The sequence below is a fragment of the Marmota marmota genome, unplaced genomic scaffold, assembly GCF_001458135.2.
Source record: "Marmota marmota marmota unplaced genomic scaffold, marMar, whole genome shotgun sequence".
In the NCBI taxonomy this organism is placed as follows: domain Eukaryota; kingdom Metazoa; phylum Chordata; class Mammalia; order Rodentia; family Sciuridae; genus Marmota; species Marmota marmota.
In genome coordinates this window covers 2,206,673-2,229,276 of record NW_026000139.1, presented here as the reverse complement: position 1 = coordinate 2,229,276, position 22,604 = coordinate 2,206,673, and the positions used below count along the sequence as shown (strand labels likewise).

Genomic DNA, 22,604 nt, shown 5'->3' with positions numbered 1-22,604 from the left:
TTATTGGATTTTTGACAAACATTATTTCTAAAAACATTAATTAAAATATTCTAAGGTATATATAAAATGATGTTTTGATATTCATCTACACTGCAAAGTGATTACCACAATTAACATATTTACCATTTCATATAGTTACAACTTTTAGTTGTTGTGAGAAAATTTAAGATCTACGCCCAGCAACTTCAAGTATACAATGTATTGTTTTAACTAACCCCAACCCTTGTTACCTCCTGATTTTAAAGAGATGTTAAAAATTTGGATGAATTACCATTGTCCCAGGATAGTGCTGATGATTACTGACATTTATTAAGAACACATAATACAATAAAAAGCACCTGAGAGAAAAGGGAAATTGCATGGTAATGGAGGGAGACCCTCATTGTTATACAAAATTACATATAAGAGGTTGTGAGGGGAATGGGAAAATAAACAAGGAGAAATATGAATTACAGTGGATGGGGTAGAGAGAGAAGATGGGAGGGGAGGGAGGGGGGATGGTAGAGGATAGGAAAGGTAGCAGAATACAACAGTTACTAATAGAGCATTATGTAAAAATGTGGATGTGTAACCGATGTGATTCTGCAATCTGTATTTGGGGTAAAATTGGGAGTTCATAACCAACTTGAATCTAATGTATGAAATATGATATGTCAAGAGCTTTATAATGTTTTGAACAACCAATAAAAAAAAATTAAAAAAAAAAAAAGCACCTGAAATCCATATTTTCATTTAATCCAGACAATTCCCATAAGGTAGGGAATCTTATTATACAAATTTCACAGACAGTTAAAATAATTTGACCCAAATCACATAACTAAGAAATGTCAGAACTAGAGTTAGAACATGAGTTTATCTAACTGCAGACTTTTTTTTTTGTTTTTTAAAACCACAATTTGATACTATCACCTTTCAATGTGAAAGTCTTTCTAACTGTAGATGACAACAACCCTTGGGGAGAAGGCCATCTTGTCTTTTAATTTGGGAAGTCATTTCATAAATGGTAATCAAAATTAGGCCGACAGCATGTCATTACACATATTTCAATTATTTTTAAACAACGATAAAATCAGGAAACAGGCACTAGGCAGGGCCTGTCACAAGAGAGGAAGACTTCAGATGTTTCTTGGCATCTCTACCTGTTTGCCTAATGTCAAGTGATGTGTGAAACATGAGTCATTACTATATCTCTATAGGGTGTAAAAACTAACGTGATGATCTTGAATCATCAGAAAAGGGCATTTGTTGTTGTTTTTGTCCCGTTGAGAAGGATGGAATCCATGTTACATTCCAGAAGGATTTTGGTAAGAAAAACACTTGCGAAAACTATGGGTGAGCACTAATTAGCTATGAGGTTCAACCTCGCTGGTACATTCTCTTAAAATATCAACCAAGGAGTTGCTGCTCTGGTTTCAGTATTATAAGTAAAATTTCAGTTCATTCGTATTTCCTAAAAATTAAATTGCAAAAAAAAAATAATAATCTACATGAGTATAATTAGCTATTATTCAGTATTTGGTATGTGCCAATCACTATGTTAAATATTTATTTTAACTTATTTTGAAACCTGAAAATACCTACGTATTGTTATTTCCACTTAGCAAATGAGAAAATTGAGGGTAAGAGAAGTTAAAAAAAATAGTCCACAGCCAGCATCAACATGTCACGTAGCTCCGGGAGGTATTACTTACATCCTAGACTATGTGAATACCTGCTGGCATGATGTTGCAGCCATACCTGGCGATCCTGCCAGCTAAGCGGTGGTGAAGCCAAGATTCTAACCCAGGGTGTCTAATTCTGAAACTTATTCTATACTGCTAACTCTCTGCTATGCAGAGAATAGTCCCCTTACAAAGGATGTGCTTTTATTTCTAATTTTTCAAAAGCTTAAATGCTCAATATGTAAAGCATAAAAAATCTGTAGAATATTATAACAGATACCTACAATTAAATTATAATTTTTTGTTTTGTTTCAGATCTTTGTTCTTAAAAAAAAAAAAAAAGATATCTCTTCCCTTCCTTTCTCCCGACTTACTATTCTGGAGTTGTATCTTTTATATCTATGCTATACTCTATTAGTATTCATAGGATCCTAACAACATATAAAAGCACTTATATAACCTCCATAATTGACATGATACTGTATATGTACTTCCTCAATTTTCTGTTCTTTAGATACTCTGATTTTAGATCTATCCATGATGGTACATGTAGATCTTGTTCATTATTAACTGTGATATAGTATGCCACAATTTATCTATCCATTCTTCTTTGAATAAGAATTTAGGTCATCTCCACCTTTTCTGGCTCCTACCAACAGGGCTGCATCTTTGTACACATTTTCCAATGCACCTGCAAAATATTTCTCTGTGTCTACTATGAGAAGTGGAACATTAGGTCATTGAGACCACTCCTCAGTTTTACTAGCTGTGGCTGACCAGTTGACATTCCAGAGGGGTCTTATCAGTGTCGTTCCTACTAATGGCAGGAAAAAGTCTTGTTTCCCTAGCAGCTTCTCCCAATTTATTATTCTCAGAATTAAAACCTTTTGTCAATCTGGGAGATTTAAAATAGTTTTAACTCGGATCTCCCCAAACATTAATGAGAATGAACATTTCCCAATGCTCACTGTTCATTTAGGTTTCCTCTTCAAAGAATTGTTTGATCAAATTCTGTACTCAGTTTTTTTCTTTTTCCTTCTGGTTGTTTGGTCTTTTTCTTTTTAGTAAAGAAGTTGTAAAAGTTCTTTATAAATTCTGAATCAACACTCTGCTGGTTAGATCCATTTCACCTACCTTCTCTCTGTCCATGACTTGTCATTAAAATTTGTCATTATGTTTTAAAAATATTGTTTAGAAAAAATTCTTACCTATACTTATAAAGGCAATTGAAAGTAATAATGTATTTACAAAATGCTTACTATATACCAGTTCAATTAATTATTTATGTTTATTAATTAATCCATCACCAAAACAACCCCACAAAGTAGGTGTTATTATTATCTTTATTTGAGAGATCTCAAAACTGAGACATGAGGGGTATTCTCTTAAATCTTTTAAAGTTTTACTTTTTATTTTTGGATATTTAACAAATCTGGAATTTATTTTAATGTATGGTATAGCTAGGAATCTAATTTTAGTCCTTATCATATAATTAACAAAATCTATCAGTATTGTTTAACAAATGAGCCACCCTTTCTCCATTGATCTACAAAGATTTTTCTGTCTTATACTAAAATCTGACTCATATGAGTCTGTTTCTAGATTTTTCCCCCCCTATTCTATTGGATACTAGTCTTTACCTGGATCAACACTTTACTAATTTAGTTATTATGGTATGGATTCTGGTACAGTGATTCTTCTTCCTGAATTCTATTTGTTCACAATTGCTTTGGCTAGTTTGGGCTGTAAGAGTTTTACCATTATTCAGTCAAGTTCTGCAGAGTGTTACTGGAAGTCCATCCTAAGTCTTTTTAAAATATGGAAGTATTTCTGATGAGAGCCACTCAAAATCAGTATGAATAAATCTTAATAATATCCTTTGCAATGAAAAAGACTAGTAAAATATTAGAATTCAAAAAAGATATCTATAACCTCAATATCTATTAGTATGGAACCAATTAAATAAATTATTATGTATCCATACACTGGAATAAAACAATGCCATCAAGACAATGGAAAAGATCACTAAGTAATATTTTTTAAATCCTCAAGATATTATTAATTAAAAAATCAAAGCATGGAACCACATGTATATGTCAACTTGGGTGTGAAAATGAATATAATCAGTATATACTGGGACGGGGATATAGCTGAGGGGTCATGGTTCAATCCTCAGCATGCCCCCTAAAAAGCATAGAATCCCATTCATTTGTATATTAATAAAAAACTCTGGAAGGATACATAAGAAATTAGTGATAGTGATTCTCTGAGTGTCGATGGGGTGGAGCCGGAGGATGGGAAATACGTGGATAGAGCCAGGAATAGAAGAGGAAGATACCCTTTTATTATATGTTGTTATATATATATATATATATATATTTAAAAATTTCCATCTTCTGAGACAGGGTCTCACCATTTTGTTGGACTTGAAGTTTTTTTAATTTAAAAACTATGTGAATCTATCACTTAATTAAAATAAATTAAGTGACTGTTCTAATTTTTCTCTTGGAATTTCTTCCACTAATATCTCTTTAATGTTAGAAAAACAGAAAAAACTACATCCTTATCTTATGTTCCTTGGTTGAAAGGGGTCAATGAAGCACTGGTAATGTACTTTGTAGGTCAAACATTTTAGAAAAAGAAAACCAGAATTCGAGAATCAAACTGGAACTCAGAAAATCCTTACAGGATCAATTTGGAGACCAGGAAAGAAAAAAAAAAAAATCAAAGTCTAAATTTAGAAAATCAGACAAAAGAACTTTTCAAAAACTGATCTTAAACTTAAAAAAAATTTAATTTAAAATCTATAAATATCTAGATAAAGTCAGGGTTATGAGCCAGCTCATCCTGGCTTTGGAAGGCCAACTGTATATACCTTTCCTCAAGTTCATACCTAGTAAACAGCACACTGGTAGCTTGGAAGTGCCACAGTGGGATATTTATACTGGGGGAATTGGCAAGGGTTACAAATCAGAGGCCCATCCCACCACCAAGAGATTTGTTTGCTAAATTTACTAGTTGGCAAATTTGTTAAATTCACTATTGGATAAAGGTAATTCAAGATATATTGAAGTTCAAAATATACAACTGGAGAAGAGATTCCATGGGATTTTAGATAATTTTACAAACAATATTTTGGGGAACAATTTTATGGTTGATATATCTTCTAATATGAAGTTTTCTCCAAGTTTGTTCTCTATGCGGGTCATATACAGTTTTGGAGTACAGGCTCAGAAGCCTTCTATCACTTTTTTGGATTTCCTTCTTCAAGTTGAAGTATAAATTAAAGTAATGAATACTACTGTGAAGACAGGACACATGTTACTCATAGTATGGAGAATGAATGTTTTTCAAATATTAGTACACACTGTCTTATATTTCCATTTTTGTGAACACCTATGTCTGTTCAAATTCTTTTAATTAAAATAGTAACATGAAATGCAGCTAAGAGAAAGCAATCTTCTGTGTTGTACAAGAGCACAGAAATATCTATAATAAATATGCATTGCCTGGCACACATGTAGCAGTTAAATAATAAATAATAACTGGATGAGGGGCTGGTAAAAGTCATTCAGTGGTAGAGCACTTGCCTAGTAGTTACGAGATCCTGAGTTCAATGCCCAGAACCACAAAAACAAAAAACAAAATGAAACAAATAAAAGGTGGATGAGTTAACTGACAATCATAAGGAGTGAGTCTCAAAAATACAACCAAAACAACCCTCTTCACTCACCCAATTCAATACAGGTGATACCGAGTGACCAAACATCGACTTTCCCGTCGTACTGTCCTTCATCCATAGCTAAGATCACTTCTGGAGCCATCCTGGCAACAAAATGTGCAAAACTTAAGTTGTAAGTTTTAAAAAACATTTCTTTTTTATAAAGTGAGTCAATGAAATAGCAGTTCTTAAGGATATTCAACATTTTTTATCTGCTAGATTTCCTTCAATAAATTGTTTTGAAAGAACACTATTCAAAATATCAGCATATTTAATGATCTACATGAAATGACATTGTATTCAATATATCCTGATTCTGTGCTTCACTATCAGATCTTGGGTAAGTTATCTAACCTATCTGTACATCAGTTAATTTATCTACAAAATGGAAAGAATTCTAGTAGTTATCTCATAGAGATTCATAAAGGATTAATACATATGAAATTTTAAAAAATATTTATTTATTCTTGGTACAAGGGATTGAACCCAGGAGTACTATGTCACTGAGCTACATCTTCAGCCCTTTTTATTTTTTGTTTTAAGATGGGGTCTCATTAAATTGCCCAGGCTGCCCTTGAACTTACAATTCTCCTGCCTCAGGTTCCCAAGTTGCTGGGATCACAGGCCTGTGCCTCTATGCCCAGGAAATAAATAAATTACTTTAAACAACACAAAAAATATCTTGTGGGACAATATAAAGCAAAGTCATCAGCTATTCCAAAGATACTACAACTTATAAAACAAATAGGTTATGGTAATGGATGTCACCTCACAGGCTTGTCCTTAATACATTTTCATTAGCAGGGCAGGGGTTATATCAGGTTGGGTTTGCTTTGAGCAGTACTGTGTTCTATTACTATGTATAAACATTTGCTTAGTAAATGCTATCTGATTATGAGGGGAAAAATCTAAATGGCAACTGATTTTTTTAGTAGGTAAGTAATTTTGCAGGGATATAAGTCATTCTGCAAAATATAATGAAATTCCAATGTGTCTATGAAAGAAAATAAAGGAATCTAAAAGGGAATAGGATGAAAAACTTGGAGTGGGAATGCCATACTAGGTGAAGCATCAGAGAACTCAACAAAGACCAGAACTGAGATTTCTTTCATCAGAAAGTATCACTTACGCTTGCTGTTAGCCAGATAAGCCTAAAGAAGTCCTCTTGTCCTTACCTGAAAACTAGTTCAAGAGAAAAGTTCAAATAAACCTCAAATGAAATAGAAAACCTGAGCTTGGTGGATGTGTTGATAGTCTGGCTCAGTTTACACACAGTGACATCAGCCACATTGGAACAATTTAAAATGATTTTTATACTGAGAGAGTGAGTTTGTTTGTTTGTTTCTTTCTTTCTTTCTGCTACTGAGTAATTCTAATCTTTTCAAACAAAATTTCCCTTTGGGGTACACTGCTAAGACACTGTCAAAAAACAAAACAAAATGATACCATTACTAGGCCTGCTGGCACCTGTCATCCCAGCTATTTGGGAGGCTGAGGCAGGAGAATTACAAGTTAAACATCAGGCTTGGCAACTGAGGGAGACCCTATCTCAAAAATAAAAACAAACAACCTCCAAACCAATGCCAGGGAAAACAATGTCATATTTGCTAACTTACATACCAGTAAGGTGTGCCCACGAAGGAGTTGGCAGGAGAAGCTATTGAGGCTGATCCAAAATCAGCTAATTTCACCTGACCTGGCTCTGTTAGGAGAATATTTCCTGCTTTAATATCCCTATAGGAAAAAAATAATAGGGTTAGAAAATTACTTTTCAATTTCGATTATGGAATAGGTCAGAACATGCAATTAATAAGGCAAAAACTTTGTTAAAAAAAAAAAAAACTTAGAAAGGGATTTAGGAAGAACCACATGTTCTAGGGGCCCAGATTCCTGGGTGTACTTATGGGCAGGTTATAGTCATTACTTAAAGGTGAGGATTTCTTCAGAGGGAGGGGGCACAGTGAGGAAAAAGGCAGAGGTGGCAGACAAGGAAATCTCACCAGGTGCTGTACTTATAAAGGCATATTCTTAAATGCTAAATCCTGTAACCGGCAGTATTCCCTGTGCTGGGAAGATTGGTGAAATGTGGAATTGCCTTTTTTTTCTCTCTCCCAAGTTCCATGACATTTTTGGAACCTAAATAAAACTGTGATGACTCTGTGTTGACTACCTGACCAATAGTCCTCAACTACACACATACCTTTTCTTTCTTGCCTGTGACCCTTTCTCTTTGCTTTTAAGTGTAACTGCCACTCTAAGGCATTTGAGGGTACATGTTATATAGAAGGTGTTATTTTAAAGTAACACCATACAGTAAAAAGAAGACCCTGAAAGATCAAAACAAACAAGGATTAGGGGTTAGGAAATTGCATTTCTCTTGTATTACTACAATGAGTCTCAAGTGGTCATTACTAAGGATATCAGATGTTTTATGCAGCAAAATGTTTTAAAAATATGATTTAAAAATTAATTCATCAGTATGATAATTTAGAATGAGAAGATGTGGATGTACTCATTCTTTTTTTTTTTTTTTTTTAAAGACATGAGGTGTAATGGGTACTAGCAACTAAGAGTTGTATGTTGATGGGCCATGGAAAGATAAAACAGAAAATGAGGAACTTATGTCAAGTTGAAAATGATCAGGTTTGAATGCTTCCAAAACAACTTTTATAAAAACTTTCCTTGTTAATTCAGTTACCTTCCTCATGATGACTTTAGGCATTGGCAAAGAGAATTAAAAAAAAAAAGCATCATTTATTTCTCTTTAGTAACAAAAATCTGAGATATGGTCTTCATTTAAAAATTTAAAGCACATTTTTCAATTGTTTTGTCTTTTCAACTTCTTTTACAAACTAAAGAAGATAATGTATTATACAGAATAAAACAGTAAAACAATGTGCAGATTTAAGGTAATAATGACACCCAAAAAGCTGAACTTTAGATTTCAATAAAAGCAGCAAAATTGTTATAAGTACGTCAACATTCAGTAATAACATCTTAGTACCAAAGAAATACATTTGAAAGAAAAGTTGTCAACTCCGTAGATATCATGGTAAATGTACTTAATCAATATTTATCAGCCACGATTAGATTAATTCTTCTTATTTATTTATTTATTTATTCATTCATTCATTCATTCCTTCCTTCCTTCCTTCCTTCCTTCCATAGGGCTGGGATGGAACCCAGTCCTCACACATGCTAGGGAAGTTATCTGCCACTGAGCTACACCCTGAGCCCATGATACTTCATCTTTATAAATAAACCAGCTAGTAACTGATGATGGCTCCCGTAGGGGGACTGAAACAGAAGCAAAAGGGGGAACTATGACCTAATAGTTTCACTTCTTCCTAGTAAATGCCAAGTGTTTCCTTTTGTCTGTGAGCCAAGTCAGATCCTTTATATCTACTGACTGTTCCACTACTTCCACTATTCAGTAAAGTAACTGCCAGAAGCTCTTTACTGAAGGAAGGAAAGTTTGGGAACAACATCACTCTTTAGGAGCGGTTAGTAGAGAGAAGAGTAGGGTTATGGTGCAGAAAATATAAGATAGGGGCTGGGTATAGGTGAGTGTAGAACACTTGCTTAGCATGCATGAGGTTTCTGTTCAATCCCTAGCACAGGGGGAGAAAGAAAAGAAGAAGAAGAAAGAAAGGGAATATAAAATAGAAGCCCTGGATGATTGCATTAGGAGTTAAGAAATTTGAATTTCAGTCCTTATTTTATTATCTAAATGTTATTGAAATCTTTCTGAGCCCCCATCTCTGCCTCCATTGAAATAAAGATTATACTTTTTGGAGTTCATATCTATATGGACTATAGAAATGAAAAATATTTTAATATCTATTTATGTACGAGTAATTTGCCATTTACAATAGGAAAGGCAGAAAGAAGGAACTCAGCTAAGAAATAAATATATGCCAGGAAGGTTAATTTTCTTTTCTTCTTGACACAGTATCCAAAGGTCACTGGGTTCTTCATCAAATTTCCCTGTAACACTCAGCCTGGAGGACAGCTCCCTACAGAGCAGAGGTGACAGAAGTGTGGCTATACCGGAGAGATCAGGTGGTAGGAGCTAAATTCTGGCAATCTTCCTCCTTTATCCAGAAAAGCAGCAAATTCTTTGCTTCCTATAAATCCTTAGCCACCCTAAAAATTGGAGAATGCACTAATTTTCAAGGTTCCTGGAACAGACAGAGAACCCTGTAACTGAAATGAAAACGGAAATGTTCTCTAATCTTACCTATGAATCAATGCATGAGAATGTAGGTAGGCTAGTCCCTGTAAGGCACCGTGAGTAATGGCAGCGATCTCTACTTCCTGAAGTGGTTTCTTATGAACTGAGGAAGGAGGGAAAAAAAAGGTCAGGAGTAATGACCAGTCTTACCGCTCTTTTCATCATCTTACACAGCTGTATCAGACTGAATTATCTACTTTCCCAAATGACAATTTGGGAACGCATTTACCTAAATATAGACGATGTATATATTTTCTAAAGGAAAGCCATGAATGATCAGGTAACAGGAAAACTAAGTATATAAAAACAAAACAAAACAAACAAAAAAACCCCTTCAAAACCAAATAAAACAAACAAAGCCTGATATTCATTAAGTGACGTGTTGTTAATTAACTTGTCAGTGGCAAGTCAATGCCACACTGATTCCAACTGCCCAGGCTCAAATTTATCAGTCCCTTCTGACACTTTAAATGCCTGGAATGTTCCAGGTCATATTATTCTCCTCTGCCACAAAGCCATCTATAATTACTCCCTCCAACTACAGATTTTCATTATTTGTGAAAGCAGTTAATAAGCAATTTCTATTCAGAGATAAAGGATGATATAAGACATTTTTTAATGTATATTTTTAACACAGCCTCTGGTTATAATAGCATTTCTAGAGGAGAATTGGGTCAAACACAATATTGGAAAGGGTTAAACATAAATAGAATTTGATACATAGAGAGAAATTTGATGTTTCCAGCTACATATACCGCATCACGTTAAGTGGTACCTTCCCTGGATGGGCCCTGAAAGAAACAGTAGGGAAGCTGCTATCCTCCCTCAGACACCTTCAGTGATGCTGCAGAGATGAAGTTTGCATAGCTTATCCACACAACTCTTTGGTCCAAGTCACTCTCTAATCAGATTACACAAACTGCACTCAAATGTAGGGGTAGATAACATTCTGCCCGAGGTGAAACAGAGGAGGGTCTAGTGCTTTTATTCTCACCTTCTAACAAATCAGATGCTGAGCCTAAGCAATATTCCATCACCAACTGTAATAGATTTAAAAAAAAAAAAAACAGTCAGAACAATAAGGGTTAATGAGTAATTTCTGAAACCAACCAACCAACCAACCGACCAAGGAACTCAGAATATTAGGAGAATAAATATTCTGACTCACCTGAACCTGTATTATTTTGGTTGTCTGACATGAATTGATTTTCACTGTTTTCAACATCTCAGTTTTTGTTACTACTTAACTTGCATTTGCCTAATAGAGGGGGCTGGATATGGAAATATTCCTTGTCAATGGTGAAGCTGAGATTGCCAATTTATTTTACTTACAATTTCCACATCACCTTATTTTTAAAAGAATTCAAAGTGGTTACGTTGCATTATAAATTAAAATTTGTAACTTAGAGAGTATAAAAAATACATGAGCCAGTAAAATTTATATTGAGAAATAGTAGCTAAAATAAACCATATGCAAGGACCTGGATTCAATGCTCAGCACCAAAACAAACCAAACAACCTCCCCAAACCAGTAAGTAGGGACTCCTTATTTTCATGTTTTAAGAAGTTCTAAATGAGAAACAGATCTTGGGTGGAGCTCACGGGTGGAGTGCTTGCCTGGCATGTGTGAGGCCCTGGGTTTGATCCCCAGCACCTGGGGGTGGGGGAGAGATGTAGCCTGCTGTGTCATTATCTGGAATCCCAGAGAGATATGGGATATCTTAATTTGTATCTGGAGACATTTCTATTAAAATACTTCTGATATTTCTTGACAATCTTGGGAGAGTTTTTTAACTCAAAAATGAAGAAACATTGTTTTATTCTTTTAGATATTTTAGGTGTCCTAGATTGCTGATCTGTAGCCAAGGTCAAAACTATGAATGCTCAGGGACCATCTCCACACATATACGTGCAAGCATACACACTCCTACTAATTAACATTTTGTTATTTTAAAAACCAGCACAAGCTCATTATGAAATATAAATTTCCTATCATCAACTAGATATAACCAATATCAACTTCTGGTTCTTTTCATTTTTAAACAAAGTAATGTGAAAACATATTTATATATGATCTAACTTGCATTACTGTGATAATTTAGAATTTTACAAGAAGTTTAGAAACTTGATTGTGGTTTTCTGCTTGACATACTAGATTCAGAAACATTTGTTTTATTTCTTATTGAGAAATGAAAGATTCCACATAATATTATAATGAACATTATCCTTCTATGTGTCTATTTTTTTCCCTTTAGCCATCTTTGTTGGAAATTTTTTAAAAAATTGTACCACATAATTTTCTAGTTTTTTTTTAAACTGAATAACTGGATGGGCATACACAACTTCCTTAAATTGAATATGCAAAAAAGGAATACTAGTACTCCTTGACTTACAAGAGGGTCATGTCCTGATAAGCCCAATATAAGTTGAAAATATCATAAGTCAAAAATGCATTTAATACACCCATTTACTGAACACTATAGCTTAGCAATACAGTACTGTAGTCTCCCTTTATCCACAAATTTGATTCCTGCTGTTCCAGTTACCCACAGTCAACTATGTTCCAAAAATACTAAATGGAAAATTCTAAAATTAAACAATTTATCAGTTTAAAATTGTGCATCATTCTGAATACATGATGAAATATCTCATTGTATGGCTCTCTCTGGAAGTAAATCATCCCTTTGGTCAGAGTATCATACTGTGCATACTACCCAATCATTAGTCACTTAGTAGCCATCTTGCTTATCAGATCAACTATCACAATATCACAGTGCTTGTATTCAAGTAATTCTCTTTTTCCTCCAATTAATTCTATTTTACTTAATAATGAATCCTAAAGTATAAGTAGCGATGCTGGCAATTTTATAGCAATATACTTTTTTTTTTTTTTTTGGTACTGGGGACTGAACTCAGGGTACTCGACCACTGAGCCATATCCCAGTCCTATTTTGTATTTTATTTAGAGACAGGGTCTCACTGAGTTGCTTAGCACTTCGATTTTGCTGAGGCTGGCTTTGAACTGGTGATCCTCCTGTCTCAGCCTCCAGAGCTGCTGAGATTACAGGCGTGAGCTACTATGTCCTGCTGCATATACTTTTGCAATTGCTTTATTTATTAGTTATTGTTGTTAATCTCTTATTGTGCCTAGCTTATGAATTCAAACTAATTTATAAATTAAACATTTACTCTGCCTGATCGAAATCTCTTTCCAGATTCCTTCAATTCAGAGAGACAGGAAACACCGCAATACCATCTGTGGTTTCAGGCTCTACTGGGGGTTTTGAAACATATTCCCCATGGATCAGAGGAGACTACTATACTACACAGTACTGGTTGTTTGCCCTGTGATCATGAGGCTGACAGGAGATGCAGCTTGCTGCCATTGCCCTGCATCATTAAAAAGGATTATATTGCATATTACTTACCCTGGGAAAAGATAAAAATTCAAAATTCAGAGTGCAGTTTCTACTGACTGTGTATTGGTTTTGCGCTATTGTAAAGTCAAAAAGTCTGAAGTCAAACCATTGTATGTCAAGTACAATCTATACAACTTTAAAACTGAATGGAATGAATAAATAGGTTTAGTGTTTATATTTTTTAAATTCTATTTTAAAAACCTGAGCCTTTTTCACAAATATTTGCTTCCCTGTTATTCCGTAACACAGGGGCACGGGACATGGATGTGCGCTCCTTATAGGAGGCAGCTGTAGCTGCTCAGCCTTACGTTATTAGGGCTACTTTCTAGCTTCCCTGACTTCTTCTTTATGGGCAAATTATTTTTATGTCTGTTTGTATGTATGTTTCTAGCAGCTCAGTTCCTAAGAGGACTTTTTGTAAAATTTATTATTATTATTATTTGATTACTGGGGATTGAACTGAAGGCCTTCCCACATCCCAGGCCTTTTTTTTTTTTTTTATTTTGAGATAGGGTCTTGCTAAGCTACCCAGGCTGGCCTTGATTTTGCCTCCTGTCTCACCCTCCCAAGTCTCCAGGATTACAGACGTGAGCCACTATACCTGGCCCTAAAAGCACCTTTTAATTAGCTCATTCAATCAGTTGTAGACAGAAATCAGGTAACCAAACTTATTAGCACTCTATATAATCTAAAAGTAAACAGGTTTTGAATGAGAGCTTAGAGGATTTTTTCTGAAGATTTCAAACTTGGATTTTGTAACATTTATTCCACCTGATTTAAATCTGTTTCTAGACTCCTTCAAGTCTGCTGAGGTTGCCAGAGAAAAACTGATTTCCAGATAAGAAGACGCTCCTTTGGTTAATTTCTTCTGCTCAGCATGGGAATGATAGCCCTAGATATCTTACAGATTGCTTGAACAGAAATGTTTTAGTATACTGCTTGGGCACCAAGTTTCCAATCCTTAATTAGCAACCATGTACAGGAAAGAACTCAGTACATGGTAAGCACTCAATAAATGACAGTTAAATTGGACTTTGAGGGAGAATGTGCCATCTGACAAAGTAGCACATTTAGCATTTTCATGTTCTAAATGGTGCCTAATGTGCCTTAAAAACAGAAATACAGTCATATCAAGACACACGAGGATGGAGTGGAACAAGAGACAGTTTCGCTTTAATCAGATGGTAGGTTCTGTTCAGGAAACATTTCAGTCACGGCAATGGCAAACACAGTTCCAGTTCTGCGGTGAGGTGGGGTAGGGGATGAGAAATGGCAGTGATGAAGGTTCAGGATGAGAGTGCAAGCCCTTGCATTTTTGTCTTTACAAATCCCTCTTTATAAGATGAGGTCCACTTTCCCCATCTCTCTGTGGAGTGTACAGAATGAAACTTCTAAAAGGCTGGTGATCATATTTAATCTCACGAGAGTTATACCATGACACACTCTAAAGTGTTAACAAAAGTCTAAGGGACAGAGATGGGAATGAGAATTGTACAGTTCAAATAAATAATAGAGAAAATTTAACAGAAAAAAGGAAGATAACAGAGACTGGCTTACCCAAGCAGTGTGCTCTTTCAAATAACAACCTTTGTACTCAATGGTATTAGGATGCTTCAATTGTCGTAAAAATTTAACTTCTTTAAGAATATCTTGCCATTTCTATTGAAGTCAGAAAAGAAATATTTTGATTTGGAAGCTGAAAATAGTATTTTATTATCAAGTATACATATATAATATTATTTTTATTATTTGAAATGGATATAAGGTAAATGTTAAACAAACAAAGAAGCTATTTAAGCTTGTGTTATTCCTCCAGTTTGAGTATGTGTAAATATAAATCTATTGTTGAGGACATTATAATGAAGCCATTACACACACCTGTGTTCTATTTCTGATAATAGTTGATTGATCTGGAATATTAGAAACTTTTATTATTTACTCCATAAGCAGGAGAGGGGAAAAAGAATGGAGGTAAATGTTTAGAGAATTTTATTTACTTTTCTTTTCTGTAAGCCTTATTTTTTCAAATATTTGACATATAATCATTGCATGCATTTATGGAATACAGTGTTATGTTTTGATATATATATACAAAATGTAATTGTCCAATCACGATATCTAGCATACCCATCATCTCAAACATTTATCATCTCTTAATGATGAAAACATCCAGAATCTTTTTTTCTAGTTATTTTGAAATACACACTACAACCTTGTGAACTATAGTAACCCTACTGTGCACAGAACACCAGAACTTATCATTTTGTTAACTTCATACTTATTTCCTATAAGTATGTGTAGGCATTCAACTGTCTCATCTTACCTCATGTGTCTGTTTCCCACTATAGGACATTTTCTTAACCGCCACCACCTCGTTGGTATGAGCATTTGTGGCCTGTGTTAACAGGGGAGAGGAAAATAAAAAGAAATAACTGCGTTTCAGTTGGTTTAACTCTTTGACTTGAGACTTTCAAAATATTATGCTCACACTTAAGTATCACCATTCCAAGATGCTCCAACATTTGATAGGCCAGACAGATGTTTCCACCCCAACTTTAAGGAACAGCTTCTCTTTACACACACACACACACACACACACACACACACACACACACACACAGAAACAAGTAAACAATAAGGCTATTTTCCAAAATGTCTATATTGGCTTCACTTTGCAGAATATCCATCAATGGAGAACCAGTTCAATAAACACAGTGTGGTTACATAATGAAACAATCATTGAAGAATAAGGATGTGTTAATATGGAAAGATGTAAAAATTGTCATGACAAAAAAAATAAATGTACACTATAATCCTATTTTTGCAAAATACTAAGAGTGTCAGTAGTGTTACATGTAGAAAATAATTATGGAAGAATGCATATCAAGGGCTGGGGCTCAGTGGTAGAGTGCTTGCCTAGAACACGTGAGGCACTGGGATCGATTCTCAGCCCTGTATACAAATAAATAAAATAAAGGTCCACTGACAACTAAAAAAAAAAAAAAAAAATTTAAAAAAATGTGTCTAGTGTAATTGAAGAAATCAATTTTAAATTTTATTTAATTTTAATTAACTTAAATTTAAATAGCTACATGTGCCTAGTGACTACTATATTTAACAGTGTACCAGAAGGCAAGATTAATCCCAAGACTGACTTTCACCTGAAGGATTACTTATGATTTGTGTTAAGAATGTATTACATACACACATTTATGTATGCCTATGTGTGCAGTTTTTCTATCTGTGAAAGTTGTCTTGTCTCATAATTCTCTCTATTTGTCTTCATCATACTAGAGACACAAGTTCATTTAAAGTACACATAGAAGCCTCACCTGATAGTCTTTTCCTCTCAATTTATGTAAGAGATTTAAAATTAAATTTCTTAAAATTTTCAGAAAAATAAGCCATTAAAAGATTCTGTAATTTGGGCTTTCTTCTAAAAACAGGGCTCTGCTTCAGGGCCATATCCCTGATGTAAATAAGCTACTTTGCATGACTTATTACTGTGGACCAATAAAGTTATAGCAGGGCTCATAGGTAAAAGACTGGAATTCACAACTGTAGAGAAAACTCATGATCATTTTCTTTTCTTACTATGTGTTTATATTTTAACTGTTCCCCAGCCATGACTTTTTGCTATTTTCTTTTTGCCCTCTTTATTGAGCATCTGCTAAAACCGAAAGGCAACTATGCCCAGATGAAAAGACCTAAGTATTTGCTCTAGGTATATTATGGATGATATGCTGAGTCTCACAAAGGAGCCCAAGAAACCCACAAAATTTACAGTGTGTTCAACTGAATAAAAAAATGAACATACTCAACCCTTTATTGTTTTTCTTTAAAGTTTCTTACTATCTTGTTGCTAATGCTAAGTTGCGAATTAACTATGTAAATCCAAACACACACAGATATTTTAGCAAGTGACCACTTTCTGTTTTCTAAGTATACCATATACTGTCAGCTGATTGGTTCTGCAAGAGCTGGCATCATTCTGTGTAAAGTTGCAAACTACAAAGAATCTACCAGAATTGTAGTATTAGGTACAAAACCATTGGTTGCTAGACTTGCTAGAATGGCTATGATCCAAGAAAAGCACCAGTTAGCCATGCCAAGTTCTCCATCATTCATTCATTCAACAAGTACTTACTAGGTATTCGCAATGTGTCAGGTATTGGGCTAAATTCTAGGGATAGAATTGGGAGTAAATGCCAGGTGCACGCCTATAATCCCAGCTGCTCGGGAGGCTGAGGCAGGAGGATCACAAGTTCAAGATCAGCAGCCTTAGCAAAAGCGAGGTGCTAAGCAACTCAGTGAGACCCTCTCGAAACAAAATACAAAATAGGGCTGGGGATGTGGCTTAGTGGTCGGGTGTCATTGAGTTCAATCCCTGATTACAGGCCCCCCCCCCCCCCCGGAAAAATAATTGGGAGTACATACACCCAGGGGTACCTATCTTTCCTCTGGTAGGATAGGCAATAAAAAATAAATAAAATAAAATTATAACAAACAAATATAAAACTGCAGTTGTGACATGCTGTAAAGTAAGGTATGTGCTCTTCTGAGATCCCAAACTAGAGGACATGACTTAGGGAGGTCAGGAAAGCCTTCCCTGAAGACATAGTGTTTAAGCTCAGTGTGGAAGAAAGAGGAAGGGCATATAAGAGACAAGAAGCTGCAAATGGTTGGGAAAACATTCCAGAGAGAAAAGCTTATGCAGAATCCCAGGATGGATGATCCAATCAATGCAATCAGCCAACTAGAGCAATGAGAAGAGCAGAAAGCAGGACCATAGAGAAGGACCTTACAGGCTGGCCATGGTGGAATTTTGGTCTTAGCCTAAGAAAAAGGGAGAGCCCTGCAGGCCTGCAGGGGAAAGTGATCAGATTTACATTTTTTTTTTAAGTTTACTGAGTTGAGGTGGAGAGAGACCAACGTGAGCTCCTGCGGTAGTCCATGTAAGGTACTAGCCAATCTTGAGTACAGTGGTATGAATAACACATAAATACTACTGCAGCAAGTGGGAAAAATTCATTTTAAGGGGTCTCTTTCTGTGTTCACTATAGATAAAATGTTAAAGTGGCTTTTTGTAGGTTTTATAAGAAGTGTCATTAATTCCCTTCCAATCTGTTTTTTAATGCCTTATGGGTTTATATGGGCCTGGACTGTTCACTTGAATACAGGCATACAGACTTAATGATTACATTTCCATGTCAAAGCTCCCAAGCATCTTCCTAAGTTCTCCTATCATTAGCAACACATAACACATAGTTAGTACCTACTGTTAACAGACTTAGTCACTGGGTCCTCTGCAAGGTAAGGCTCAGTTTGCCCCTATTATAAGTGGCTTGTTAGTGAGCCTCAAAACAGGCTTGGGTTGTTGTTATCATTCTGAAATATTAAAACTTTGAGAAAGGTCTGGCTGCTTTTTAAAATAAAAGAGTCAAATACCGGGCTGGGGAGGTGGGTCAGTGGTAGAATGCTTCCCTAGCATGTGTGAGGCACAGGGTTCAGTCCTCAGCACCACATACAAATAAATAGAAAAGAGTCAAACCAGATTGGGACCACTTTGTGACTCTGGTTAAGAGAGATTCAGGGAGGATGAACTTATTATCAAGTAAACAAAAGGAAAGTAGGAAAAGATGACCAAAGAATATAATCTCTGGATGAGATAAACAGGTCACAAATGAATACATACAGAATGCTTCCATTTTGAAAGTGTTCAAAACTAGGCAAAACCAAATTGCACTGTTTAGAGGTACAAAGGTAAGTGGGTTAAACATGTGTTTTAGATGGACACAAGGGGCTTCTGGGGTGCAGTGGTATTCTATTTCTTAACCCTGGGGTATTTACACAGAGATTTACCTCCCCTCCCACCCCACACCCAGAACTTGAGACTGATCTCAGAGGAGATCTGCCATTGAGCTACACTCCCATTTCTTTTTATTTTTTATTTTGAGACAGGGTCTGGCTAAATTGCTGGGCTGCTGAGGCTGGCCTTGAACTTTCAATCCTCTTGTCTCAGTCTCTCAAGTTGCTTGGACGGCAGTGTACATCACCACGCCCGGCTGAGATTGACTGTTTTTTTGAAATATATTTTCTTTTTAGTTTTTGTTGGACACAAATACCTTTTATTTTATTTGTTTATTTTTATGTGATGCTGAGGATGGAACCCAGAACCTCCCACGTGCTCGGCGAGTGCTCTACTGCTGAGCCACAACCCCAGCCCTTACCTTTTAATTATTCCTTAAATTATATATCGAAATATACGTGCGTGTATTATGCACACTGATTTATGTATGATATGTTTATAATTAAAAATGCCTTTAAAAAAGTATCTACGTGAATAAAGAAGATAGGACTTTAACTGGGTCTTCAATGTTATTTTAAGATCAAAGACTAATGAGGGAGTCTTAAGTAGAAAAGTATCACCCTGTTCAGTCATGGAAAGTCAGTTCCTGATGACATACTTGAACAGGGGCTGAATCTAGAAGGACAAAGGAGGAGAAGGAACGTGATGCTGAGTGCAGACCCAGGGAAGGAGGAAGAGCTCAGGGAAAACTCGGCCTGAAGAGTCAGCTAGAGCAAAGGAAAGAGTGGAACACGCAGTTCATAAATTCTCATCTAGAAGGAATGATAAGCCCCTGATGATAATCCACCCAACCAGAAGAACGTAAAGAAGGACCACTAAAAAGGAATGGTCAAATACTGCTCGATTTTTAAGAAGTTATTTGACAAAAGCATTGGAAAAGAAATGGGTAGTAATCAGTACTTGATTTGTTATTTGCTTTAATAGATTAATACTTTGAAGGAAACATTCATGACTTTGATGAAGCAAACTTCTAAGGTTATCTAATTAAAGAAATATATTTTATATAATGAATTAATGAATTTCAGGCAAATGAGCTGCCCTAACATATCAGTTATTTCTCATTTTTTTTTAAATTTTTTATTGTTGGTTGTTCAAAACATTACATAGTTCTTGATATATTTCTCATTTTTATTATCAGGAGACAGTCACATCCTTGGAATGTAACTGGGGACACCTTTGTACCTTTTCAACTAAAATACCAACTTAACATGTTGACATGACTGTCACCAACAAGCCTTTATCCATTTCTCTGAATAGCTGTCTGTTCATTCATTTATCCATTTACGACTCTTTTTTATTATTTATTTATCTGGTTGTAGTTGGACACAATACTTTTATTTATTTATTTTTATGTAGTGCTGAGGATGGAACCCATTGCTTCACACATACCAGGCAGGGGCTCTACCACCGAGCCACAACCCCAGCCCCCATTTCTGATTCTTTATCCACCCACTCTCTCACCCACCCACCCCATCCACCCATCCATCCAGTGTATATTGAATTCCTACTTTGTCTCAAAAAATATTAGTTCCTGGGAGTGTAACAAAGAATGAAACAGACATAACCCCTGTTCTCATGATGCATATTATTTAGAAGGAACAGTTATGAATAAAATCTTATACACCATTATAAAATTACAACTGTGATATATTCAATGAAATACAAACACAGTTAGGAGATCATAAGCAAAAGCCCTGATTATTTGGTGGACAGAAGAATAAATGCTGTCTTGTAGAAGCTGAAACCCGTGGGATGCACAGGGACTGGAGGGGGATGGGGATAAAATGTGAAGTCTCCTGCGTGAGCCGGGTAGAATGTGCAGAGGTCCTGAGGCAGAAAGAGCATGGCATGCTGAGGAACCACACAGGGCTCAACTTCAAGCTTCCAACTCCCTTGTACCACCACTGCCTTGAAGAAGGCCTCAAATTCTGGAACTAGCTTTTCCACGATGACCATAAATGACAGCAGACATCATTTAATTTGAAAAAAATCAAGGATATTTTGTAAGTAATAGCTGTATGTGTGGAGAATATGTAGAATTCCAACTTTTTAAATCTGATTTTTCTAAATGATATGTTTTAAAATTACTTACAAAATAAACTGCTCCAAAACTTCCATGTCCAATTTCATGCAAACCAATAAAAAGTTCTTCAGGATCATCCTTGTAGAACAGATCAGCAATCTCTGGGTCCTTTGGTACCCCTTTACGCATGATGACCAGTACTGAAAGTGCTTTGCTTTTTGATATCCCAGTTGACTGTAGCTCTCATTGACAACTTTTAAAAAAGATCTTCAGTACCTGTAGAAAAATAAGGTTTGCTGTTAAATGATGTCTAGCACTCTTTGGTGGCAATATAAATACAAATTAATATTTTTAAAATATTTATTTTTTAGTTGTAATTGGACACAATACCTTTATTTTATTTATTTATTTTTATGTGGTACTGAGGATTGAACCCAGGGCCTTGCATATGCTAGGTGAGTGCTATACTGCTGAGCCACAACCCCAGCACCTAAATACAAATTAATATTAAGAAGCATCTTGGGGCTGGGGTTGTGGCTCAATAGTAGAGTTCTCGCTTAGCACCTGTGAGGCCCTGAGTTTGATCCTCAGCATTACATAAAAATAAATAAAATAAAGGTATTGTGTCCAATTACAATATATATATATATATACACACACACACACACACACACACACACACTAAAGAAGCATCTTATTTCCAAACATGCATGCATGAGACTCTGGGATCAATGCCAGCAACACACACACACACACACACACACACACACACAAAACACACACACACCCGTGCACAAAGCATCTCTGTTTTACAATAATCAGACGAGTAACCCAAATGAAAAAATTGGGCAAAAGATCTGAATAGACAATTCTGCAAGAAACACACACATGTCTATCAACACACGTAAAGATGTTTACCATCATTAGTTATTAGGGAAATGAAAGTTAAAACCACGATGACATATTGTCATCCTCACTAGGAGCGCTGTAATAAAAAAGTCAGATAAGTATTGGTGAGGGCATGGAGAAATGGGAACTCTCCCACATTGCAGGAGGGAAGTAACATGGCAGAGTCATCAGAAAAAACTTAAAAACACTGAGTCAGAATTTGAACCAGAAATTCAACTCCTAGGTATATGCCCAAGACAAATGAAAACATGTCTACATAAAAATGTTGCACACAAATGTTCATACCAGCATTATTCATAATAACCAGAAAGTGGAAACAGCTGAAATTTCCATTAACTGGTGAATGAATAAACAAAATGTGGTATCTCCATATACAATGTAATATTATTTAGCCATAAAAAGGATGAACTATTGGGCTTGGGTTGTGGCTCAGTGGTGGACTGCTTGTCTCATGTGTGGAAGGCACTGGGTTCCATCCTCAGCACCACATAAAAACAAAACAAAGATACTGTGTCCATCTAAAACTAAAAAAAAAAAAAAATGGAGATCCAACATGGTGGCGAGTGGGGAGGCAGCGCTTTCAGTACCTCCTCAACAACGGGGTCAGAGAGACGCATGGATACGCTTAGATTCGACCTGCTGAGAAACTCCTAGCAAAATTCCACTAAAGAGAGACCGGCCGGGAATTGGTAGGATTTTTGGAGGTGACAGTTTGCGCTAGACGAGTGAATCTCCGCCACGCAGCGCAGAAGTCCAGACCCGCCAGCC

General features: G+C 35.7%; 1 protein-coding gene across 4 annotated transcripts in view; it reads right to left on the bottom strand.

Annotated features, from left to right (window-relative positions):
* Taok3 (TAO kinase 3) overlaps window positions 1–22,604 on the bottom strand; it is a 179,769-nt gene that overhangs the window by 62,178 nt on the left and 94,987 nt on the right. For all 4 annotated transcript variants that reach the window (XM_048785725.1, XM_015505188.2, XM_048785727.1 and 1 more), the window contains 7 exons: window positions 20,997–21,203; window positions 15,359–15,430; window positions 14,593–14,694; window positions 10,611–10,656; window positions 9,623–9,719; window positions 7,003–7,116; window positions 5,395–5,486 (listed from right to left, as the gene is read on the bottom strand). In XM_048785725.1, the coding sequence (XP_048641682.1) occupies window positions 5,395–5,486; window positions 7,003–7,116; window positions 9,623–9,719; window positions 10,611–10,656; window positions 14,593–14,694; window positions 15,359–15,430; window positions 20,997–21,116 (643 nt within the window). In that variant the 5' untranslated portion in view covers window positions 21,117–21,203. The remainder of the gene's footprint in view (window positions 1–5,394; window positions 5,487–7,002; window positions 7,117–9,622; window positions 9,720–10,610; window positions 10,657–14,592; window positions 14,695–15,358; window positions 15,431–20,996; window positions 21,204–22,604) is intronic.